Below are 27,742 nucleotides of genomic sequence, written 5' to 3' on the forward strand. Positions count from 1 at the left end.
TTTCTTTAATTTATTTGACTTGTTCATTTTCTAAGAATAAAATGCTTCAAAAAAAAAAAGGTAAGGAGATGCACTCTTTGCTTTATCTAGCATTCAAATATTAGAGGAGTTTGGTTTTGGCAACCTCTCTTTGCACAAATAGGGAATGCAAGTGCATTAGAATTATTTTGTGAGTATAAAATGAGTTTGGTTGGACTAATTGTACCTGAGAGAATGCAAGTGCATTGGAATTATTTTGGTAAGATTAAAATGAGTTTGGTTGGACTATTTTGTACTAAGAGAAAATGAGACTTAGTAGATTCTAATTTAATCAACTAGCATATTCTCTTCTTGCCAAATCTCTCCTACACCAATAAGAATTTATTAGTATCTTAATATGATGATAAAATATGATGATAAAGAACACTCATCATCCTATTATATTTATTTAAAAAATAATTAAAACTTTAAAAAATTATACCTACAAAACAAATTGCATTAATTTATAAACTAAACCCAAATGACGATGCCCTTGTGGTAGGCACTTTTGTGGCTTGCGATTGTGGTTTGGTACACAATGATTGAATGATGATGGTTATGCTCATTTTAATGGCATAGAAGAGCTCAAGGCTTAAGAAAAGAATATTGAAAATTCTCTAATTCAAACTAGAAAAAAAATGATAATAATAGTAATAAGAAAACTACCAAAACAAAAACAAATAAGATTACGCAGTCAGTTCTCGTCGAGTGAGGAGAGGACGTTTTCTTGGCTTGGCTCACGATAGTAATTACTTTTCATTTTTTTTTTTTTTTTCCTTTTCTTATTGAATCCGATAAAATTCTCAATGAACAGTCATGTAGTTCTCTCTCTTATGGCATGCAAAGAGAGTTGTTAAATTTAGGCTTTGTAGGGCTAAAATACCCATGCAAGTTATTGAATGTTAATTTTTTTTAAAAAAAATAAAACAAAATCAAAATCTTAAAATTAGTGGGATTTAGATGTACTTGAGCATTTGGAAAGAAGAATGAAAAAATTTTCGTCCCCTTCAACTTCGGTTTAGGCCCCAGAAAGCCTAAATTTGTTTGTAAAGTCTATCATGCAAATATTATAGGCCACATTATTGTTCTCAGGACAGATTTTTTTTTTTTTTTTTTTTTTTTTTGGGGTGGGTGAAGGAATGTGGGGATGCGAAGAATCCACACTGGAGTTCAAGAACATATTGGTTTAAAAATATTGAAGGAATAGATTCCCTCTTTTCAGTTCAAAAATTCCAATTACTAGAAATAGGTGCACACTATCTCAATTGTCTTTCACTTCCAAAAAAGGGTTCCAATGAACCTCGGGAAGAAAGGAAAGCCTATGTTTAAATTCCTCATCCCCCAATCACTCCTTCTAATTGGTTTAGGAGGACTAAAAAGCCATTATTTAAAAAATAAATAAATAAAATAAAAATCATGAGATTGATCGAAGAATTCATTCCCCCACTCGGCACTACCAATGAAAGTGCAGGGTATAACACTCAACCTATGTTTGCATATACTTTCTGCAAAATCTAGAGAGAATATCTCATTGAGAAAGAAAAACCCACCAGGACAAGTTGGCTTTCCAGCCGTCACTGACAACAATCAAAGGGCGGATTTACCACATCCAGTGCCTATCACATTGTCACACAATTTGTATAAACAGCCAATATGACAAAACAAGACAACACTTATAATCAGAATATCCTGATTTTGATTCTCAAAAAAATATATAAGAATATCCTGATTTCAACTANCCATTTCTATCTCCCATTTTTGTCACTCCGTCTTCTCCCTTTCTTCCCTTTTTTTTTTTTTTTTTTTTTTTTTTTTTTTTTGGGGGTGGGTGAAGGAATGTGGGGATGCGAAGAATCCACACTGGAGTTCAAGAACATATTGGTTTAAAAATATTGAAGGAATAGATTCCCTCTTTTCAGTTCAAAAATTCCAATTACTAGAAATAGGTGCACACTATCTCAATTGTCTTTCACTTCCAAAAAAGGGTTCCAATGAACCTCGGGTAGAAAGGAAAGCCTGTGTTTAAATTCCTCATCCCCCAATCACTCCTTCTAATTGGTTTAGGAGGACTAAAAAGCCATTATTTAAAAAATAAATAAATAAAATAAAAATCATGAGATTGATCGAAGAATTCATTCCCCCACTCGGCACTACCAATGAAAGTGCAGGGTATAACACTCAACCTATGTTTGCATATACTTTCTGCAAAATCTAGAGAGAATATCTCATTGAGAAAGAAAAACCCACCAGGACAAGTTGGCTTTCCAGCCGTCACTGACAACAATCAAAGGGCGGATTTACCACATCCAGTGCCTATCACATTGTCACACAATTTGTATAAACAGCCAATATGACAAAACAAGACAACACTTATAATCAGAATATCCTGATTTTGATTCTCAAAAAAATATATAAGAATATCCTGATTTCAACTAATGCTCACCCAACTGCCCAATCACAAAAGAAGGCATCCCCCTCAACACTGAGAAGATAGAAAAACATGATGACCAATGTTTCTGGCCAACAATATGCACAAGATGAACAAAAGGGCATCAATAAGTTCCGTTGGACAAAGCAGGCACCTTTCTACCGTATTGGAATACGGCATAAAAAAATTGACAAGAATATTTGCAGTGATTTAGCCTATATTATTAGAACAACTACCCACAGAATTTATTGGAAGTCCTTTAATTCATTCTGAAACTTTATGGCAATTGTTTTTAACAAGGACAAGTTCTCGATACTCTAAACATCATCAGAAGGCAGCCTAATCAATTAAATCACAATGAATTTATAAGTGAGACACAGCTAACCCCTGAAGTCAACATACTGTAAGTAGCTCACCTTACAAATTTCAACAGTCCACCACAACCGAGTGAAGATTAGGAAATCTATGACTTGAAAATGCCTGGAATCTGCAAAATTTGAGTGTTGGCATGGCCAGGCTGGAGAATGACCTGTCCCAGGTAAATCTGAAATTTCAACTGAACAATGTCCTCAAATCCCATTCCACGCTGAACACTCCCCCCTGCCCCCACAATGAAGCTCGTGTTCAGCCATGAGTGGACACTTCACTCCACTTTAGACCTTGCGCATCACTCCTGTACAACACAAGGGCAAATACAGGAGGAAAATGATTATGCCATCGTCAAAGTGTCAACTACCACTACGATTATCGCTACCCATTACGAAGTGATCAACCCAAGTGGCCATAGCTCCACTGCTATTAGTAAATAAACTTCACTACATCTCTGTATTCCTACTTGGTCACATCAAATCAGGCATAACTACTGACTATATTTCCTACAGCATCTCTTCTTGGTAAAAACTATATAAAAAAACAAAACTAGAACACTAATAAAATGCCAACAACAAAATAACCAAATGTAATCAAACCAACATGAATAAGGTTATAGAAGCTACCATAGCTTAAACACTACGACAAAGTAGTAGAAATTCCAGATAAGCTAGAAGAGAATTATAAGCACGCCAAATTTAAGACTACACTCAGAAGCAAATATTAAATATGAGGAGAATCTAGTACGCCTCAAAATTACTACTTATTATAGACTAGCAAAATAGATACTAGATACTGCAAACTACTGGGAATCAAGCAATCCAACCGGTCCCAAAGCGAATTGACATGCAACATGTGCCTCTCCCTCTGCTGCTTGGCATGGAAAACAAATATAACCCGCACGGTAAAGAAACAAAGATGAAGATCCAGTTGGACTTGTGGCCATCATAATTACTGTTGTTGAGCTCGGGCCTGAGCACTGCCATACCCACCATAGCCAACTTGCCCACCATGAGGACCGTTCACCTGAGTGCCATAATTTCCAGAAGTTTGTGATTGCTCGGATCTCCATGCTGCATTTCCATATCCAGAATTTCCATTTGCCTCACCATAGCCACTTCCCATGTAGCCACCACCAGACCCTTGTAGATCACCCCCACCTTGACCACCAGCATTGTTATTTGGGACACTCCCAGAACGCCCCCCAACTGCACCGTACGCACTAGGATTCCCATAAGTCCCATCACTTCCACCATATCCACCATAGCCATAACCTTGATTCCCATACCCAGTGGCTCCACTTGGTGACTGACCCGCAGGTGCAGACCCTGGGCCACCACTAGCAGCACCAGTGCTGCCACTTTGAGCACCCCAAGGAGTAGTATTCCCATAACCCATGGCACCATATCCAGATGGAGATTGAGTGCTCCATGAACTTCTAGGAGCACCTGGTGGACCACTTCCATAACCAGCATTAGGGACATTGGGGTTCCCATATGCCGCACCAGCAGGTCCACCGTAGCCAGTATTGGCACCACCATAACTACCATAACCACCATAACTAATGCCATTATTGGCAGGAGCATACCCATAGCCAGCTGCACTATACCCAGAAGAACCATAAGGAGGAAAACCACCTCCAGTACTCTGTTGCTGCATGTACCTACTTGAATCCATTCGACCATCATATGAATTTGGATTGCCACCAGACACCCCATAGCTCTGATAACCACTACCAACTGCACCACCACCACCTGCCCCACCACCCATAGCACGGTTACCACCACCAGGATTGGCATCTTTAGGAAGAGCCCGCTTTACCTCTACTTGCTTACCATTCAAATCATGAAAGTTTTTGTGCAAAACCCTATCAACAGCCTCCTCTGTGTCAAAGGTAATAAACCCAAACCCACGAGGGCGTCCAGTATTCTGGTCATACATCACTACTACGTCAGTTACATGGCCATAAGCCTCAAAATACTGACGGAATCCTTCTTCACCTAAAGTGGGCGGCAATCCTCCAACAAATATCTTCTTGGTTCTGAAAGCTCCGCCACCCCCAGAGTTCCTGGCAAAATTAGGATTTCCAGCTTTAGCAGAAGTCTGCTGCTCCTCTCTTGATAAGGCCCTCTTAGCCTCAACCTGATGAAACATAAAAACAAGTATTTATGATGTGATGCTTAAGTAGAGAAATAGTAGAGCCAAGTGTTAACATCAAATCATGAAAAAGAGCCACTAGAAGTAAAAACAAAGAGTATCAAAACCTTGGGAACAATTCAGATAGTCACACATATGTGATACCTACAAAATGAAAACAATACACAAGAGGCTCATATTGCAACCAAAAGGATCCTTATTTCCACTATATTGTTGTAAGAAAGGACATAAACAGCCCACACAAGGAAGAAAGATAATACTGGTATGGCTACAGAAACCTGCTTTTATCAGATATGCATTAAGATGCATTCTTTATTGATTATAGATATATGCAATTTTATTTTTTATTGTTATTTTAAAATATAGAGAAACATGAAATCACCATTAAAAATGATAAGATATGTTCATAACTCAGCTCAACACCCATGAACTTTGATCATTATATGTGAAAATCCCATTCTGCAAGCACAAACCACTATTATTAAGATAATGTGATGGTTTACCATAGTAAAAGGACTGATACTACAACTCAAACTAAAACAATCTATGAGATTGACTTTGACGCACAAAAGATGCAGACATGTAAAAAGTTGGAAGAATTATAATAACTAAGGGTGGCACTGTTCAACACACAGAACGAATACAACCAAATACATCAATCACCAATTCACAAAACATCCAAGGATCTACATTAAGCCAGGAACAAGGGTGAATAAGAACTAAAATATTCATGGATCTATCAGCAATAGTTAACTAGGAGCGCAAGATAGTTACTTTTGCTGATGAGCAAGGGCATTTGCACATCCTGTAAAAATGAAACCTATGTTTTAAGTTTCCAAATAGCATATCAGGGCACAAAGTCACTCCTTGAAACAGATCAACGACAAATACTTTATACCCTATAACCCCAAGTGGCCAATTCACTCCATTAACAAAGAAATTACAAACTTGAAGAAATTTCAGAAAAATTTCTCCCATGTTTTTCTTTTGTTTTCCAGAAACAATACACTTCAGTTCTCCAGAACATGTCCAAACAAGCTTAATACGAAGTATACATAAATGGATGTGCAAAGTAAAATCACTTGATCATCAAAAAGAACACTACTTCCACTTAAGCCACAAATATATACTTCCAAAATTATTAAAAAAACCTACATTCAGAAGACCTAAACAAACTGAAATCTCATATACAACAAGAGTTCAGTTGAAAGAAGATATAACAAACTTACAATGTCATTAAGAAATGGTCAACCATTAACCCCAACCAAAGATAAGAAACAATCAAAAAGAAGACCAACCACCAATGACATCAAACCTTCTAAAATCTATGATAGCATCACAAAACATAGCAAGCCACAAAATGCGAAACATATAAGTATACATGAGCACTAGCTATGAAGAATTAGCATCCAAAATTAATTAAACCAAAAAAAAACATTACTGAACAAAACTAAACTAAGAAACAACATTACAGATTAAACTTTTTTTTGATAATTCAACAGTTGGAGGAGTGACAATTGAGCTACAAGACTCTTGGCAAGACTAAACTTAGAACAACAATGGAAGCGCCAACAGTAACAAATACACTAAATAATTTCCCCCAAAAAAACACTCGAGCAACATAAACACCAATTATGAAGAATGAACGCCAAAATAATTTGAGTTCAAAAACAACATTATTGAACAAAATAAAATGAGAAACCACATTACCCCATCACGATTAAACTCAGAAACAACAAAATCCCAAGAACAAACATCAGTGGCAGCATAAATTAAACAGAACCACAATTTCGCAACAAGAACATAAGATTTCCAAAATACCCAAAAACTCAAAATTTCCACACAAACAAGCATTAAAAAAAAAAATTGAAGCAGAACCACAATAACCCAATAAGAAAACAAACATACAAAAAAGACCCAGAAGCCGAATCATTACAATTACCCCCGGACAACAAAAACCCAGGAAATAAAAAAGAAGAAAACCCCATTATAGGTGTGAGTCAGACCGTTCTGGCGTCAATGGTGTGCTTGTCCTGAAGAACCCTATCGAGAATGGAAGGATCTGCAAAGACAACAAAGCCAAATCCTCTGGGTCTACCAGTGGTCTTGTCTTTCATGACCACAGTCTGGACCACATCACCATAGTTCTCAAAGTACTCCTTCAGCTTTTCCTCAGTGGTCTCCCATGAAATCCCACCTATGAATAACTTCCCCTGATCTGAATCCATTTCCAACAATCACCCAATACCACAAATAAACCCCTCCTTCTCTGTAAGCTTCCTTTGCTTCTCTTCTCTTCTCTGCCAAAGTGGGTTTTTGGGGAGTTGGGGGATTTGGGGAGAAAGGGTTTGTGGCCGTCGAGAGAGAAAGAGAAGAAGAAGAAGAAGAAGAGAGAGAAGGGATTTTTATGGTCGTCTAATACGTACGAGGGAAAAGAAAATAATGTTAATAATTTGTGAGTTTTTGTGTGTGCTAACCAAAAGTAATCACTTTGGACGGTTGCGATTGGTTCCTATTGGCGTTGCCCTCGTGGGGGACTGTCTTGAGTCTTTTGACTATGAGACATTAGATGCTGTAAGAATCCAAGTGAGTCGATTTTTTTTTTGTAAAGAAAATGGTAATAGATTTTATTCATTTAATATCATGCTATATACAATGAGAAAGAAAAAAAAAAATCAGACAATGGTCTCTTCATTCTCTTTTGCAAATTACAACACTAGTAAGAGCTAGAACAATATAATTATATCTATAAAAAAAAAAAGTATACTAACAAATTGTCCACAAAATCAACTTAATATCCTTCAACATCCAGCAATCCCCTTCCAAAGAACACAGCCTAATCTTGATTGTATTGACCTCCATGAACTCCATAGTGTAAGTAGCAGTAGCAGACCATAGACTTCAAAGACCAATTCATTTAACTTCTATAAACTAAACATGCATGGCCAACCTAAATGAGTTCCAATAAGGAGCATGAAGCCAAACGACTTGTGCAAAGGAACATTCTCAAAGCAGGTGTATACATAATTTAGTTGGATTAGAGGTTGAAGTCGTGTTTTCTTTAGAAGCATCATCAATGGTTGTCAAGTCTAGTTTTCACTTTTTCTTTTTCTTCTTTTTCTTTTTCTTTTTTATGAACAAATCTAGTTTTCACATAATCGAATATTAATTTTGATTTTATTTGGAAAAAAATGAAGTTTGAATTCATTACAAACGAGTGATGCTATGTTTATCCGTTTTCACAACAAATTTTATGTGACAAGTTGTCACTAGTTTTAATTCTTGTTCACCATTGAAATTTTTTATTTTATTTTTTTTGTTTACCGGTAACAATCAGTAATAACTTGTCACATAAGGTTTGTTCTGAAATTGTTGTAAACATAGCATTTCTGTTACCAAACTAGATTATATGTTCATAATTGGTTCATTTTTTGTCAAATAAAGTCAAGCTTATTTACGAGTTACTTGATGAATCATGAGGAACAATGCTGTATTTAGGATTTGATATGAGTGTAGAGTTTAAATTTTTACCTTTTTAAAACTAGGTTTAATTTGTTATCTTTGAAATTTTAAAGTTTAATTTGTTATACTCCCTAAATGGTTTAAATTATAATTTTTCCAAAAAATAATAAGTAAATAAATAATAAAATTGAGCATATTTTTTTCATTCAATACAAATAAGAAAAAAGGAAATTAATAAAACTTAAAAATAAAAATTGAATAATATATAAATTTTAAGTTTATTGTACAAAAGTTCACTAGTCTAATAATTTCACCCAAAGAAAATGCTAATGCCATCGACCAAATATTAGCCTCAAGTGCACATGTTGTAGTATATAAAGTACACAATGAAGTTAACATAATATTAACCTTTAGAAGTTCTTAAGCAATCAAAACCCTAGCTTTTTAATTTTTGTTATGTTTATTTTTCCCTAAAAATGTTTTTTTCTAACGGCAAAAGGAGAGGTGGGTAACAGATCCTTAACGGAAGTTACTTTAGGTTGGTAAAGTGTTAAGTTTTGAACCATGGGTAGGCAAAGTGAAAACGAGCCTAACCACAGATGGGTTTACTGTAATTATCCCATTTTTTTATATCAAGAGCAAAAAAACGAATCACTTGAATTCAAGCAAGCCATACTTAGTAGCAACTCAGTAGTCGCCTCTAGAAAACAATTGTTACGCTCTTGAAGTTGCAAATCTATGACTTCAAAGAATAGATCAACACGATAGTGATGTAAATTTGTAATTTGTGGGGCGTTGCATCGTGGCCTTACACCAACTACAAATATTCCATCCATGTTCAAGATAGGAATATCATGCTTGCTACAAAATGAGAATACTTCAGTCAATAGAGCTTCCCATTCATTGTCTCTCATCATTTGCAATCATTGCTTAGACACTTTGACAAGTGTCATAGCATTTACAATATCTTGATTTTTCTTTTGCAATGCTATTGACAACTCATTGTGATCCCCAAAATATTTTTCATCAAGTGTAAAGCAAAGGAAAATTCAAAAGATAGACTTAACCTTAAAATAGATCAAGCTTCAACTTTGTGCTTAGAGAATGATATCCTTTTGAATCATCTCAAGTACATCAACTGTGGAAGAGAATATCAAAATCAAGTTGAGGGTTGTCCTATAATGTGGTCCCCAATGTCTATCACTAGCATGTTTAAGACTTGTCTCTTGGTTTAAATCTTGCCCACTTTCAAGTTCACCCAAGTTTAATGCTTCTGTAAATTGGCAAGTTGTGCATTTCATAAAAAATTCTCGTTTTTTACAAGAGGCTCCAACAATAGTTACTATTTTACTAACAAAGCTAAAAAATTTAGCAATATCAATATGCTTGTTAGCAACAACTACAAAAGTCAACTGAAGTTGATGAGCAAAGCAATGGACAAAAAATGCTGATTTATTCTCCTTCAGAATTAAAGTTTTAAGACCATTGAATTCACCTTGCATGTTATTGGCCCATCAAACCTTTCCCACGTAGTCTTGATAAACTCAATGCATATTTACAGAATAAAAATTTAATTGCAGCTTTTAGAGACAACGCGGAGGCTACATGTACAATACCAAAAAATCGCTCTGTAACAATTCCCTTTTTGTCCACATAACGGAAAACAACAGCCATTGTTCTTTTATTGAGATATCACAAGACTCAGCAACTAAAATTGAAAAGAACCCACTGTCAAGATCTTCAATAATGGCATTGGTAGTTTTATATGTAGCTGCATTCACAATGTATTTTTGAATATCAGGACGAGTTAAATTGCTATTTTTTGGAGTTTTCTACAACACTTCATTAATAACATTATTATATCTGCCAAAAATTGTAAAAGCTCAAGGAAATTTCCTTTATCACTTCAATTATCAGATTATCACGACCACGAAAAGCTAACCCCTAATGCAAAAGGAATCTTATGCAATCCACTATTGCATTTAACTGAGTCTGATATTCAATCTTATCTTGATTTGACTGTTTAACAAAAACACTTTAAATGTGTTGATTTTGCTTCATTAGATTTTCACCATTCTTAAGAGCTTGGTTATGGGCACTATTAACACCTCTAACATGTAGGTCTAGCTTTTCTTTCTTATTCCAACAATTCAATCCCTTTGTCGTAAAACTGTCACCTCTAGATTGCACAACAATATCTTGTCTAAATAGATAACAATATAAAAAATATGCAGCATCCTTTTCAATACTATATTCCAACCAACTTCTATACTCTTCAAATCATTTAGGATTAAATCGGAGCATAAGTTCACCAATTTTTGTTTAAGGAAAATTGTGTTCATGAGGTTGACAAAGTTTTTTTGTAAATAATATCTTCTTATTTCATCTTGATCATTAGGATGATAAAATGAATTCTTTTTAATTGCCCAGGGTTTGAAGGAAGATTGTTCACATCAACACGACCATGCTTAGAAGATGAATCTTGAGTAAGAGATGAATCTTGGGTAGGAGATGAATTTTGTGGCCTATGGGGTTTCCTTATTACAAATTTGTCCATAGTACTAGCAAAAGTACAAAAAATAAACTATAAGTTCATTTGACATATTTTTCTAATACGATAAACATATTAATTATTGTTGTTAAGTGATTTTTTTTTTGCAATTCTTTAATTTATAAGTTTACAATTCTTTAAATGTTTTATATTTTATTGTCCTTTAGTGTTAATGTATTGACCCACTCATATAGCCAATAACCTCTCACAAGTCACAAATTTAGTCAAATAGTCTAAGTACAAAAGACAAACTCATAACTCAAAACTTTATATCAAAACAATACAAACACTTATAGTAACAGTTACTACACATAGAAAACAAAACTATTGCCAATGACTCAAAACTCAATTAACAATCAAAACACTATAACCCATTAACCCCACCCCCTTCCCCCTCCCACAGGCCCACACACACACAGCCATATATATGGCAAGACATGTGAGTGAGAGATGGAACTTTGAAGAAGACACATGGACAAAGAGGCAAAAACAAAGCAATAATAAGAACATAGAGAGAGAGAGAGAGAGAGAGAGAGAGAGAGAGTCAAAACACTATAAACACAACTTTCATAGTGAAAGAAAAAGAGAAAGAGAATGCTAAAAAACCAGATCAAGTGGTGATTAAGTGGCAGCAACAGCATATTAGGGACTGTCTAGGCGGTGGCAGATCATGGGCTACGTAGCAGGGATTAAGTGGCAGCAGCTGCAGATTATTGAGATTAGCTAGGGACAGTCGAGGTGGCAACAAATCATGGGGCTACACAGTGGTAGATTTTGTGTGTATGAAGTGGAGGCAACCTTTTCCTTTGGATTTGGAGAGTGAAGAAGGATAGTGGGAGACTTTGGAGGCTACGCAACAACAAATTCTTAAATTCATTTGACCCTTTTTTTTTTATGATTTTTCGAAATTTGATTTTTGGGCTTTTTATTTCTAAGATTAAAGACCAATTTTTTTTTTTTTTTTCAGAGTTTAAGCTAGGCTTTTAAAAAAAGGGTCAAGTTCGAAGGTGAGGGTCTACAAATTTGTATTATAAGGGGTTCAAAACAATTTTTTTATAAAAATATTNCATCATTTTCCACACAAAAAAAAAAAAAAAAAAAAAAAAGACAATAACATCTTAAGAAATAATTAAAACATATACACAATTTTTATTAAATAAAAAATCCATAATAATTTGTTTATAAATAGTGAATTCATATAATAATTTTTTAGCAATTTCTTGCTATAGTTTCTTTTATGTGAATTTTATTTCCTTTTGTGAAAAAGTTAGAATATATATATATATATATATAAACAAAAAGAGGAAGAATAATAATTAGATTAAGTACAAACAAACTCATAATGATTAAATTGGGGTTTCCAGACAAATGGATTCAGTGGGTGATGGGGTGTGTAACCACTCTTCCTTTTCCATTCTCATAAATGGAAAGAATATGGCAAGATCCAGCCATCTAGAGGAATCCAGCAAGGGGATCCCCTTTCTCCATATCTGTTCTTATTATGTGCAGAAGGTTTTACTTCTTTATTGAAGAAAGTAGAGTTGGATGGTCGTATCAAGGGAGCTTCTATATGTTAAAGGGCGCCTAGAATATCAAATCTAATGTTTGCTGATAATTCAATAATTTTTTGTAGAGCCACTAGTGAGAGGTTGGGGTGATTAATGAAGTTTTACAGACCTATGCTAATGCTTCTGGCCAATGCATTAGTATGGAGAAATCCTTGGTCTATCTCAACAGTAACACTTAAGATGGGAAAAAAGCAGAGATTGTGTCATTGTTAAGGGTGAAGGTGGTGGATAGATTTGAATTGTATTTGGGGTTACCTACTCTGGTGGGAAGGCAAAGTATCAAACTTTTTCCTATCTAAAGGATAGAGTTTGGAAAAAAAATTACAAGGGTGGAAGGTATGATGCTATCAAGAGCAGGCAAGGAAGTATTAATCAAGACAGTTATACAAGCAATTCCTACATATATTATGGGGTTTGCCTATTGCCGGTTAAACTGTATGAGGAGCTAAATGCTTTGTGTGCTAAATTTTGGTGGGACAAGTGGGAAATGAAAGAAAGATCCATTGGAAGAATTGGGGTAACCTAACTCAACTAAAGGCTGAAGAAGGGATGGGATTTCGAGACTTGAGGTTGTTTAATTATGCTATGCTAGCTAAACAAGGCTAGAGATTAATGCAGGACCAAAATTCTCTCTTCTTCAAATGTTTCAAAGCTAGATACTTTCTGAGATGTCAATTCTTGGATGCTGTTGTGTCTCCAAATTGTTCGTATGTATGGCGAAGTATTATGGCTACCATGCCAATTTTGAGGAGCGGTCTTGTAGGCGTGTGGGAATGGTGAATCTATAAAAGTTTTGGTAGATAAATGGATTCCTAATTATCCATCAAATAGGGTGCTACATTCGGTTCATGAGGGTGAGGAGGATTGGAGGGTTTCGGATCTTATTGATTCGGATTTACATGGGTGGAGGCAAGGTGCCATCATGGCAATATTTAATAGAAAGGATGCAGAGGCTATATGTAAAATCCCCTTAAGCCATGGCGTGTGGCTGATGCTGTGGTATGGCTGCATAATAAAGAAGGAGCTTACACAATTAGATCCGGGTATCATGTGGCAAGAAACGTGTTGAGGGAATGGGCTGAAAGTTCGATAGGTGCTAGGCAGCAGTCATGGAAGAAATTGTGGAGAATAAGGGTGCCTAACAAAATGAAGGTATTTACTGGAGTGCTTGTCATGAGATACTGCCAACCCGTGTAAACTTGGCAAAAAGAAATATAATTGGAGAGAATTTATGCCTTTGCTGTCAAAGAGATCCAGAGACTATGCTTCATGCCGTTTGGAGTGTCCAACAGCCCAAGATGTGTGGCCGCGTAGTTCCATCGTGATGTAGAAATGTGCCACTAACTTTCATGATTTTGTGCAACTTTTTGAGGTGTTGTTGCATAGACTTGACGCAGCTGGGATAGAGTTCTTTGTGGTGCAAGCTTGGACCGTGTGGAACCAGAGGAACTCAATGGTGCATGGCAGACAGATGAAGCATCCTTACTAGCTGAATAGAAGAGCGGCTGATTACATGGAAGAGTATAGAACGGTGCAGGAGCAACTGGTTGTTTCAAATACCACATCAGGCGAACACCATTGGCGACCTCCACCTCCAAAAATGTATAAGCTAAATTTTGATGCAGCTATGTTCATGGAGCAGCAGCGTTCTAGTTTTAGAGCTATAATCAGAAATGTACAAGGGAAGTAATGGTTGGGATGTCAGCTAAGGGGCCCTATGTGAGAAATAGCGAAGAGGCTGAAGCATTGGCAGGTCGACAGGCAGTGGTTTTTGCCATGGAAGCTGGATTTTCAGAGCTTGTAGTTGAAGGCGATAACAGCATAGTGATGAGAGCCATATCGGGTTCGTCTTGTCATAACTCCTGGCTTGGACATATATATGATGATATTTGTGTTTATCTGAATGGGTTGCAGCAGGCTTCAATAAGTTGTATTAAGAGAGGGGGAATATGGTTGCGCATTCTTTAGCTAAGTATGCAAAAAATATTGATGATGTAGTCTATTGGATAGAGGATTCACCACCACCGTCAGTGGAGGCTTTGTACCAAGATTCTTTATTGAACGAATGAATGCCTTGTTTTTAAAAAATAATAATAATAATAATAAATAAATAAATAAAACTCACAAATTAGGAGTGTTTTGAATTAAAAAATTTTGTCAAGGTCAGCGGTGGAATATAATGACAGAATGGCTGATAGGTGCTTGTCCGGGCATTTGGAGATCAAAGATCGATAAATCACTGGTTGCTAAGCGAGAGTGCGAAATCAAAAAGGTAAAAATGAATTGAGAAGAGAAAAGAATAAACTAAGAAAGTGATTTCGATCCAACCACCATTTTAGTGAGTTAGATTCTGATAGCTTGTTGTTCCTTAGATCTAAAAAAAACAACCTTCTCGTACCTATTTTACCCTTAGGTTCTTATTGGATAACGAATCCGAGTCTAATTGTGCCAAAAGTGAACCTATTTAACAATGACATAATCTAAAGTAATAATATTTAAATGAAGTGTTAAAAAAAAAAAAAAAAAAAAAAAAAAAACTAGAACATTTGATGTCTAGTATATTATAAAATAAAATGTTAAAATAAATAAATAAAAAGCTTTATGAGTTTCTAAAAATTATATTTTTAGCACCACAAATGTAAATGCTCTTAGGCCTCGCTTGAGAGGAGGGAATAGAATAGAATATAAAGAATCATTTTAGAATATTCTTTTATTCCCTTGTTTGAGAGTTTTAATGGAGGAAATAGAAAGTCTATTCCCTTGTTTGGGAGTTTAAGTGGGAGGAATGGAATGGGTAGGGGGAATACTTATTCTTCTCTATTCTCTTAAAATCTCAAATTTTCATTCCCCCGAAATTGGAAGGAATAGGAGGGAATGAAATTAAATTTAATAATTTTTACTAAAACTCCCAAAATACCGCTTTATATTCAACTCTTTATTTTAAAATAGGGGTCTAATAGTAATATTGTCATAAAATGATTCTATTCCATCCCTTCATGCTACTCCCAAATAAGATTACTTACATTCCATTCATTTTCATTTCTTTCCATTCCCTTATTTAAAACATCCAATCAATGTTACTTAATTCCATTCCATTTCATTCTTTCCCTTACTTAAATACATTCTATTCCATTCCATTCTTTTCCATTCCCTTATGATTATTCTTTTCCATTCCATTCTCTTCCCTTATGAACTCCCAAGCGGAGCCTTAATGATCAATGTGAAAGAGTAACCACATTCACTAATCACTAAGTATTAATAGTACTAAGCAACTAATAAGTTGGAACAGGTCCATAATATTAATAATTCTATATCATAAATAGGATAATGGAGCATCAAGCTCTCAACTCCACATCTAAGAGCATTTGCATCTCTTATCAAAAAAAAAAAAAAAAAGGCATTTGCATCAATTAATGCAAAATAGAAAAATGTATCTAATTTACACATTCAATCTCCAAAATCACCCACATCAGTCGAGATAAAAATGTGTAAATTTGCATTACAGTAACTGTATAAATTTAAACTGACATTATTCACTTTGTATACAGTTTTTTTTTTTTTTAATGTATCCCCAAGCTAAAGAAAAAGAGTGAATAATGGTTGTTGTATATTAAGAAAAAAAACAATTAAAAAAATCAAGAAAATTGATATTTTAATAAAATATAGTATGAAATAGATAATCCGACGTGAAGTATTTTGAAAATGAGTAACAAAATAATTTTTTTTCAAAAAAATAGATTCTTACGCTAAAAAAAAAAAAAAAAAAAAAAAAAAAAAATTGCACAAGTTGACGGTGAATACTCTAAAATGAATGATATCCATGCGAATTACTCTCAGCCAATCTGAGCTGAGAGTAACTTTGACTTCAACAACCCAGAGAAGCTAATAAGAACACACCTCTCACTATAGTAACCCTGGAATATCCATGGAAGTACCATCATATTAATTTGACTTCAACAACCCAGCAAAATTCTGCCATTTGATTATGATTATAAGGTATTTTGGCATTTTGGGCGCCTCCATTAAGGACTAAATTAAACTCGGTTGCTCTCAAGGGACAAAATCAATGATTTTGGGTATCTTTTACATCCAAGTTATTCCTATACAACCATAAGGACTAAACGCCAAAATAAAACACAATTTTGACAATGAATATATATATATATATATATGTTGTCTTACATGCAAAATCTTCTAAGGACTAGTTGAAATGGAGTCACTGATCTATGGGAACAGAGAAAGAATGCTAGGGATTTCCTAACCTATTCCAAAAAGGAGGGTTGGCTTAAGGCTTCGCTTCTGCCTTGTGATGATGACAACTTGAAAAGTTGTAAAATCTTTTCGTATTTCATTTCCATGTCGCGTCAGCAAGAACAGAACAATATAAACGGATTTTAACAAGTACAATGAAAATCTTGAAACCATTTCTTTCCGTAAACTTTAACCCTATTATCTATCACCTGAGTTTTTTTTTTTTTTTTTAATGATAGGAACTGAATTTTTGTCATAAGGGTATTCTTGGAGGGAATTGTTTTCACTTTTCACACAATATTTTTATGGTGTATAAGAAAGCACTGAGAGCTTTGGAAGAAGAAGAAAGGAAAATCAAGCTAGAGAGAATATTTGGAATGAAGAAAATATCTGAATTGTATTGAAATAAAATGTATCTGTACATGATCTGGTTAAATACATAAAACAGAGCAAACAGAAATTCCCAGAAAGAGTGGAAACGGTTACAGCACGTGTTTGGTTAGTTAAGTCACGTGTGAAGTGCTCTTACTTAAAATATAACACTAAACTACAAGCGTTTACAATGTATAACTAAAAACTACAAAGCTATGCTGTCGTTCAACTTGTGCAACTTGTGTTTGCATCACTGCACTTCTTACTTCTGTTTCTTCTGCTGTGTTCAACTTGTGCAACTTGTGTTTGCATCACTGCACTTCTTGCTTCTGTTTCTTCTGCTGTTTCCTTGCTTTCTGTTCTGAATCATTATCTTGATACGCCCCCTCAAGATGACAATCTGGACTGTGAATGTTCACAATGTTCATCTTGGCAAGTAAAACTTTCAATTGGTGACCACTGAGGGCTTTAGTAAGCAGATCAGCTAGCTGTGAGTGAGTAGGAGTGAAGAACAATCTTATGACTTTATCTTCAACTTTGTCCCTGACCAAGTGACAATCTATCTCTATATGCTTGGTCCTCTCATGAAAGACGGGATTCTCACCAATATATATAGCTGCTTGGTTATCACAAAACATCATTGCAGGCTTTGGATGACACACTTCTAAATCCTTTAAAAGAGCCAATATCCAAGTCATCTCACACACTGTCACTGCCATGGCTCGATATTCCGCTTCTGCAGATGATCTAGAGACAATGGATTGCTTTTTGGACTTCCATGAAATCAGAGAATTACCCAAAAATATGCAATAGCCAGTGGTGGATCGTCTAGTGTCAACACAGGATGCCCAATCTGCATCTGTGAATGCCTTCAAATGCAAATCCGAAGTGGAGGATAACAAAATACCTTGTCCAGGACTTCCTTTGATATACTGTAACACTTTATAGGCTGCATCCAAGTGAGGTTTTCTTGGTTTGGAAAGAAACTGACTCAGTTTATTCACTGGATATGTGATATCTGGTCTGGTAATAGTCAAATATATCAATCTGCCAACCAATCTTCTATAAATGCCAGGATCAGGTAACAATTCCCCATGGTATTTGCTCAATTTCAGGTTTTGTTCCATAGGAACTTTGCTAGGCTTGCAGCCTGTCATGCCTGCATCTTTGAGCACATCCAAGGCATACTTCCTTTGACACAAGGAAATGCCTTTAGCTGACCTAGCAACCTCAAGACCAAGGAAGAATTTTAAATTTCCAAGGTCCTTTAATTTGAACTCTTGGTCCAGGAACATTTTAAGTTCTTCAACAGCTTGAATATCATTGCTAGCTATGAGAATATCATCCACATAAACTAGAAGAGCTGTGAATGACTGATTAAACTTCTTGGTAAAGAGGGAATAATCTGACCTTGACTGTTTGAAACCACATTTGAGAATGGTGGATGAAAATTTGGAGTACCACTGCCTTGATGCTTGCCTAAGGCCATATAAGGACTTGTGCAGTTTACACACAATGTTCTTCTCTTTGCTGTGGAATCCTGGAGGCAGCTGCATATAAACTTCCTCATGAAGCTCTCCATGAAGGAAAGCATTGTTAACATCAAGCTGAGTGAGGTGCCAGCCCTCACAGCAGAAATGGCAAGCAAGGTCTTGACAGTTGTCATTTTAGCAACTGGGGAAAGGTCTCAGTGAAATCCAAACCTTCTGCTGTGTAAAACCTTTAGCTACAAGACGGGCCTTATACCTTTCCACTGTGCCATCAGCCTTATACTTCACTTTATAGACCCATCTGCACCCAATGGCTCTTTTATGAGATGGTAAGGGAGTAAGAGACCAGGTCTGGTTGGATTCTAAGGCAGCAATTTCAGCATCCATTGCAGATTGCCATTTGGGATCTTGAACAGCCTCATGATATGAATGTGGTTCAGAAACAGCAGTGATAAGAGAGCAAAAGTGGGCATAGGATGGAGATAAAGTAGATGAACCAAGAAATTGGGATAAGGGATATTTTGTACCTGAGGTGTGGGAAGCTGAACCAGACTTGATGGCATGATTGGAATGGGGAAGCTGATCAGTAATAACATTGCTACATTTAAAGTCTTTCAAATAGGAAGGAGGCTTAGACACTCTAGTAGATTTCCTCAAGGATGGATTTGAAGGAATAATAGGAAGGTCAGTGTTCAAGGGATTAGGACTATGAGAAGAAACAGTAGGCAAATCACAAGATGCAGAAATAGAATCATCAGGTAAAGGAGAATGAAGTATAGAATTTGAAGGCAAAATAGGCAGGTTTGGATCAGGTATGGACTGAGTGATGACAGAATCAGAATGTGTGGTTAAAGGAGAATCAAACAAGGCAGATTGAGAGATATCAGAAGTATCTAGAGGAGGAAAAAGATGAGGAAAAGTGATAGTGGAGTGAGGTGAGGAAGAATAAGTAGATGAAACAAAGGGAAAAACAGTCTCATGGAAAATCACATCTCTAGAGACAAAAATTTTCTTAGTGACTAGATTGAGTAGTTTGTAACCTTTGACACCAAAAGGAAAACCAGAAAGACACAAGGAATAGACCTAGGATCAAATTTGGATCGGTTATGAGACAATGTGGATGCAAAACAAAGGCAACCAAAGACCTTTAAGTGAACAAATGAAGGTGATTTGTTGTAAAGCTTCTCAAAAGGAGTTTTATTGTCTAAAAGGGAGGAAGGCAGTCTGTTGATAATGTACACAGCAGTCAAAATACATTCACCCCAGTAGGAAATAGGTACATTAGACTGAAATTTTAGTGCCCTTGCAATGCTTAAAATGTGTTGATGTTTCCTCTCCACAACAGAATTTTGTTGTGGAGTGGCAACACAAGAATGCTGATGTATAATGCCATGAGTAGCAAAGAAATCTTTAAGAAAGAATTCATGAGCATTATCAGTTCTAAAGGCTTTAATGTTGATGTGAAATTGAGTGGAAATCATTTTATAAAATGAGATTAATAATGGTCTAGTTTCTGTTTTGGACTGCATAAGGTATACCCAAGTTGATCTAGTTGCATCATCAACAATGGTGAGGAAATATCTAAAACCATTATGAGTGGATTTTGCAAAAGGACCCCAAACATCACAGTGAATGAGATCAAAGGCATTAGCAGATAAATGATTGAAAAATGGGAAAGGAAGTCTTTTGTGTTTTGCAATGGGACAAAGTGCACAATCTTTATTGCTGTGTACATTGGTTACATCAGGAAGAAGCTTACACAGAACCTGGAGTTTAGCATCTGAAACATGACCTAATCTAAGATGCCAAAGATAGGACTTAGTGGTAAAAGGAGTATCCACAACATTATTTGCAAAGGAATTTAGAGCAGAACCTAATATAGAAGAAACAGTTGAAATTGAATTGCAATACTCTGAAGACTGTAGCAGGTAGAGATTGTGATGCAGCTTACCCACTCCAATCGTTTTCCAGCAAGAAAGGTCCTGTATGAGACACATATTGGGCAGGAAAATGAAACAGCATGACAGACTTTTGGTTAGTTGACTAATGGATATCAAATTAAAGGTGAAGGAAGGAACACAGAGAACATTTTCAAGAAGTAGACTAGAAGTAACTTGAATAGTTCCTATGTGTGTGACAACAACTCTTTCTCCATTAGGTAATTGGACAAAAGTAGTGATAGAGCTAGTAATTTTAGTGAACAAATCAACTGAATGGACTATGTGATCTGTGGCACCCGTATCAAGAACCCAAGTATCTTGATTATGTGCTGTTTTATCTGAAGGATTCACAGTAAAGATAGAGTGTTGCATGCTCAAACATATTGAGGTTTGAAAAGGATCATCCAAAATACCTGAAATAGCAGAATTAGCTGTGTGAAGTGCTTCATCAGAATTACCAGAACTGGACACAGTAGAGTTCAACAGGGAAATCAACTGCTGATATTGCTCTGAAGTGAAAGAAAAATTGTTGTTCTGATGCTTCTGATGCACTGCTTCAGTCTGAGTTTGATCACAATCTACCATGATCTGATTAGCCATAGGAACTCTTCCCTTCTGCTTGTAGCCTGGTGGAAATCCAACCAGCTTATAGCATTTTTCTTTGACATGTCCAACTTTTCCACAGTAGCTGCACATAGGCCTTCCTTTTCCTATATTCCCTTTGAAGTTCTTGCCAGGAAAAGAAACTTGATTGAAACCTTGATTGAAGGCTTGATTCTTAACTGCTAGAGCAGTGGATTCCACTGAAGGAAATGGCAAGAATGAACATTGGAAATTCGTTGCCTTTCTCCTGGATCACCAAAGGAAAGCAAAACAATTTTTTTATAAAAATATTATATATATATATATATATAAATTTTCGGGTTAGGGGGTACATTTGAACCCCCTGACTACAACATAGCACCGCCCCTATGTTATGTGCAATAACCGATAATTCCAACATCTCAAAAAGATGTTAACTTTTGAGGGAAATTACACTTTACTATGCACCAAATTATACTTTGCATTCTTAACTATTCAAATGCACACTTTGCACCCTAAACTATCACATTTTGCACCCTGGTATTACTTTTGTTGTTATGTTTGATAGAATGCTATTGCATGTGACAAGCACATGCATTTTGTTTAGGTGGAATAAACTTAAAAAATTGAAACACCATTTTTCAAAATCAATTAAAACAAAAGCCAATTTTTTTCCAAATCTCTCTCCTTATCTCATGTGCTTCTTCCCCAAATTCAGATGTGGAAAAATTTGATTTTTGTTTTAATTGATTTTGAAGAATGGTGTTTCAGTCTTTTAAGTTTGTTCCACCTAAGCAAAATGCATGTGCTTGTCATGTGTAGTAGCATTCTGTTAAGCATAACAGCAAAAGTAACATCGAGGTGCAAAGTGTGATAGTTTAGGATGCAAAGTGTAATATGATGCATAGTTTAAGGTGGTAAAGTGTAATTTTCCCCAACTTTTGAGTACCAAGATAAGTTGACTTAATTTGTTGGGAGGGCTAGATCTTGTAATATATATTCTAGTCTGATGAAAGGATTCAAACCCATACTTTTTTTTTTAAAAAAATTTTTTATAAATTTTATAGAATGAAACTTGTGTAATTTTGTTAAGGTAAATGAACTACATTTGAATGTAAAAATGAAACAACATGTGATGGGGCATCTGCTATCCATACTTGAAAATCTGGTATGCGTATAACATGTTCCGCCAGATTATGAGCTACACTATTTCCGTTTCTCTTAATGTGAGAATACGATAAACTTACAAAATTATTTGCAACCAACTTGACATCCTCTACCAATAAACCCTGCGAGGACAGATTATGGTCTTCTGCCTTCAAAGCTTTGATAAGACCAAGCGAATCCCCTTCGAGTCTGGCTTTTTGGAAACCCAAGTCGTACACGAATTGTAATGCTTTAAGTGTTGCCAATGCTTCTATCTCCTTTGCCTTGTAAGCTAGTTTAATTTTTCCGCACAAGAGGCCATAACAGCTCCATAATGGTTCTATATTATAGCTCTAACACCCGACGAGTTTGAATTACCGAACATGGTGCCGTCGAAATTAATCTTGACAAAACTAGCTTGCAGAGGTCTCCACCTTGTTCCTCTGATGCCACCACTCCCATGCTGCAATTTTGCAGTCCATGTGGTTACCTGGTATTGCACAAACATGGTTCTTGCTTGTTCTGCCACTTGATGAAGTGGACTAGACTGAAAGTTCAACCAAACTTTATTCCGTTGACTCTAAACTCTCCAAGCCGTAAATGCAAACAGCTCCAAGGGCATTCCTTTCTCAACCATCCATGGCAATAACTCCTTCACACATGAGAACCCAACTTCATGCCTGAAACTCCATGGTACTTGATTCATCCACACCACATCCAACTCCGGACATGACCACAAAGCATGCTCTGCATCTTCCACATCCAACTTACATCTTTCACAAATTGGGTCAGCAACTATCTTCCTCCTCATCAGAGCTTGTTTGGTCGGCAATACATTACAACAAGCTTGCCAAATAAATTTTTTTATCTTCGGTGGGACTTGCATCTTCCATATCGCTTTCCAAACCTTCTTATCACAGATTGGTGGGGCTTGTGGATGAGCTAGCAACTCTGATTCCTCTTTAAGGAATCTATAACCAGACCTGCACATGTAATGGCCGAAGGTGGAAAAAGGCCAATAAAGGGTGTCTTCCACTACACTTTGACTAAGGGGAATTTTCTTAATCATCTCTGCATCCTCAACCCCAAATAGACCATCTACCAACTCCTCACTCCAACTTCTTGTGACCGGATCAATAAGTGAATCCACGGTGTGATTCTCAAAACTTTCTAGAGGACAATTCGGCAACCATGGAGGGTGTTTTCTTGGCAGCCAGCATTGCTGCCAAATGTTAATTTTTTCTCCACTTCCAATCCTCCATATGCTCCCCTTTGAATAATGTCTCTCCCTTTAAGGATACTCTTCCATGCATAAGACCCCATCCTTGAATCGGCAACCTCCATAAGTGAAGAATTTGGAAAAAAAAAACGTGCTTTAAAAAATTTATAGAAGAGTGAGGATGTATTATGCAATAGTCGTCATGCTTGCTTTGCTAGGAGAGCATCGTTGAACATAGCAAGATCTCTAAAACCCATACCTCCAATAGTTTTGGATTTTGTCATCTCCTCCCATTTAACCCAATGGATTTTCCTACGGTCACCCCTTTGCCCCCACGAAAACTTCTTAATTAGGGTCTCAATCTCATTGCACAAACATACTGGCAATTTGAAGCATCTCATAGTGTAAGTTGGGATAGCTTGTATAAATGCCTTTAAGAGCACTTCCCTTTCGACTTGAGAAAGTAATTTGGCTTCCCATCCTTGAAGTTTCCGCCATACCTTCTCCTTTATGTAATTGAAGCTTTCTTTTTTCCTCTTACCCACAAGAGAGGGCAGCCCAAGATACTTTTCATATTGCAAAATTTCTAGAACACCAAGGGTCACTTTAATTCCATGCTTCACATCTTCCGGTATAGATTTGCTAAAGAACAAGGAGGTTTTACTTCTATTTATTTTTTGTCCCGATGCTTCCTCATACACTTTTAGTATGTCCATTGCCTTATTACACTCCTCCAAAGTTGCCCTGCAAAAAATAAGACTATCATCTGCAAAAAGCAGATACATTAGTTTTGGGCCTCTCCTACAAAGGGAGTAACCATAGATGTCACCTTGTAAATATGTTTTTTTAATTAAACCATTCAACCCTTCTGTACAAAGGAGGAATAGGAAAAGGAAAAGTGGATCTCCCTGCCTAATCCCCCTTGTAGGGAAAATCATCCCACATGGTTCTCCGTTTACCAAAACAGAATATGAAACTATTTTCACACAACCCATTACAAGATTTATCTACCTCTCCCTAAAACCCATCTTCCTCATTATCTCCTCTAAATAATACCACTCCACCCAGTCATACGCCTTACTTTGTATTTGAAACAAAGTAAAAATAAATCAGCTTCCTGATTCAGCTAGGTTTGGGTCAATTTGGTTGTTGGTATTTGGAAACCAAGAAAATGAGTCATTGAAGGCATAATGTAGTTACTAAAATTGGGGGTATGCATAGGATAGATAATTAGATTAGAGATTTTTTTGGGAAATTATACTTTATCCCCCTAAACTATGAGAATGTACACTTACCCCCTTAAACTATAAGAATGTACACTTACCCCCTAAACTATTGCTCATGTAACACTTAGCACCCCAATTTTTATTTGCTAGTTAAGTTTGATAGAAAGCCAAGTCACACATATCTCATGTGACACTTGCTGAGTTGAAAGACTGAAATACCCCACTATCTCTTAGTCAAACATGAAGCTAGCACACTGTTTGTTTCCCAAGAAAAAAGCCATATGAAGAAGATAAGAAAATCCAAACAAAAATTTGAAACAATAAAAACCCAAAAACAATTCAGAATTGCTTGATGAGATGTATGTAATTTAATAATTAGAGTTAATCACTCTTTCCTTAAGGTCCTATGGCATTGAAACCTAGTTAAAAATAAAAAATAAAAAATAAAAAAAAAAAAAAAAAAAAAGGCTACTTAAACCCATAAAATGAGATGACCATCAAAGCCATAAACTAACATGAAAACCATAAAATAAGATGAACATCAAACCTAAAGATCAAACAATAAACCCATTGAGCTAGATGAACATCAAATCCAAAAAAATAAAATCAAACCCACAAATTTACAACCTAGAAGTAAACAACAATATAGAGAGATTAGACAACAAAGCCACTGAGATGAACAATCCAGAACCCACAAGTAGCTCCTAGTTTCAATCATCAGCAAACCCAGAAAACATAAACCCAGAACCCACAATCTCTATTTCAATAATCCATTTCGGCAGTGGCTAGATCTAAAACTTCACATTGAGTTCAAACCCACTCATTCTTTTAGACTCCTCCACCAACATTAATATTCTTTCTCTCACTGCTAATTCACTGAGTTGCAAGGCCAACAACGGTGAGTTTTGTGACTCACTAAGTTGCGACTTGCAAGGCAAACAAGCCTTGATTTCAAAGAGATCTAGGATCACACATTTCACGAATTTCATCTCTTTAGAAGCACCACTCAAGATCCACAAGTAGCGATGCGATTAGTTGCTATCAGTGTGTACAAGCCGACGCCATTGGGATGAGAGATAGATTGAGAGAGCAAAAGAGAAAATTGAGTTTTTGCTGAGGGACATTAATTAGGTCATTTTAGGGGTTCCACTTAAGCTCCAACCTATGCTTGTCTAGCTGAAAAACTCTCCCCCCAAAAATTTGTGAAAAAATACATGCCAACATGAACCTAACCAATAACTCATTGATTTGACCTATATTCAACCCATTTAAGATTACCAATTTTTTACTCGACTCAACCTGTTTGCAATGACTAGGTAGGACTGAGAAACTTTGCACTAGCAATATTGTCTTTTTCATTTATTTGGGTTTAGTAAATTGACTTGTTTTCTTAAGACATGAGTCATCTTATTATTAGTTTAGAAACATCAACTTGGATGCTAAGATTGTATTCCTGAAACAGGATTGAGGTCAAGTGGGTATTGCACCATGAGCAATTATTCCTATTTTTCTTACAAAATTTTTTACCTTACAAATTTTAATTTTTTAAAACTTTTTTTATGTAAAGTTTGAGATTGAAAGTTACTTTTTTTTTATATATTAAAAGTTATTTCATGTTATGCACCTATTTCAATCCCCTTAGAGCATTCATATTAGTGGTTGTATAATAGAAAAAAAATGTGTTAAATTCATACATTCTTGCCCAAAAACTACCCACATTAGTAAGTGTATAAATGTGAATATTTACAAGTTTGTTACAGTAATTATGTGTATATATATATACACACACAATTACCATAGGTGTGTATCCATTATTTAATTAATTTCCTTTTTTTTCTCTCTCTTGGTCTCTTTCCTTTTTTTTTCCCTCTCTCTTCACACTAGACTCCTCTTCTCTTTGGTCTCTTTACTTCTCTCTCTCTCTCTCTCTCTCTTCATACAAGACTCCTCTTTTTTGGGAATGACAATTTTGCCCCACCTAGCCTTGACCTGCCCCTCCCAGCTTCACCCAGCACAAGTTTTCTCTAGCTCGCATACGTGGTGGGTGTGAGATTTTAGCCCTTGCCACAAGGTTGATAAGGGATGAGTTTAAACATTTTAGCCCTACCTCACTCCACCCTGCATTGATAAGGGCTAAAATTGTAAAATTTTCATACTCTAAATATCTACTATTTAATCAAACAAATCAATACTAGCTTATTTAAATCCATGTGTAGTAATATATTTTTTTTGTTAAACATTGGATAATATTATTCAATTATTGCTAAAAATTATTTTGATTTGATGGGATAAATTTAGTTGTAATTTCTAGTACATTTATATTCATGAAACAAGTTTTATTAAAAATATTGTAATAGTTGTGGGGCAAATTAATACGAAGTATAATTTTACAAGGCAGAGCGAGGCCCTAAGGGGTGGAGATTGGGCAAGACAAAATAATGCAGGACGGGGGTGAAAATCCCATCATTTGGCATTGCCCCTCCCTATTGCCATCCCTACTCTTCTCCCTAGATTTTATTTTCTCAATCTTTGTTATCCCTTCCTCATTTCTTCCTCTTCCCTTTCATTCCAGACTACCACCCTACACCAACCAAAAAACCCCAGCTTGACCCAACCTCGTCTACAGCCTGACTTAACCAAAAAAACCCAAACAAATGGGTCACATAGTCGATCAACCACAAGATCAAAATACAAACAATTCAAAGGAACCCATAATGCCTTAGTCTTGCTTGGTGGGTGATTGATCTATGGGTTTGAAATTTTTTGGTGGGTTGATGAACTGATTTTGCTCAGATGATGGGTGGGTTGATGGTGGTTGGTTGCTGTAATGGGTATGCTGATGAAGGTTACTTGATTATGGGTGTGTTAATGGTGGGTTGATGATGGGTGTGAGTTGATCCATTGATTGTGGTTGGTTGCTCAGTGATTTTTGGTTGTGTTGGGTCTCTAAGAAAGAAGGGGTG

The 27,742-nt window shown here is 36.0% G+C and overlaps 1 protein-coding gene across 1 annotated transcript; it reads right to left on the minus strand.

Annotated features, from left to right (window-relative positions):
* Positions 1 to 3,405: 3,405 nt before the first annotated feature.
* Positions 3,406 to 7,408, minus strand: LOC111999552 (heterogeneous nuclear ribonucleoprotein 1). The gene is made up of 2 exons (XM_024031685.2): positions 6,979 to 7,408; positions 3,406 to 4,957 (listed from the first exon to the last, which is right to left on the minus strand). The coding sequence occupies exons 1-2, from the start codon at positions 7,198 to 7,200 to the stop codon at positions 3,767 to 3,769; spliced, it is 1,413 nt and encodes a 470-aa protein (XP_023887453.1). The 5' UTR covers positions 7,201 to 7,408; the 3' UTR covers positions 3,406 to 3,766.
* Between the last annotated feature and the right edge of the window lie 20,334 nt (positions 7,409 to 27,742).

This window comes from Quercus suber, unplaced genomic scaffold (genome assembly GCF_002906115.3).
Source record: "Quercus suber isolate HL8 unplaced genomic scaffold, Cork oak 2.0 scaffold_37, whole genome shotgun sequence".
Taxonomy (NCBI): domain Eukaryota; kingdom Viridiplantae; phylum Streptophyta; class Magnoliopsida; order Fagales; family Fagaceae; genus Quercus; species Quercus suber.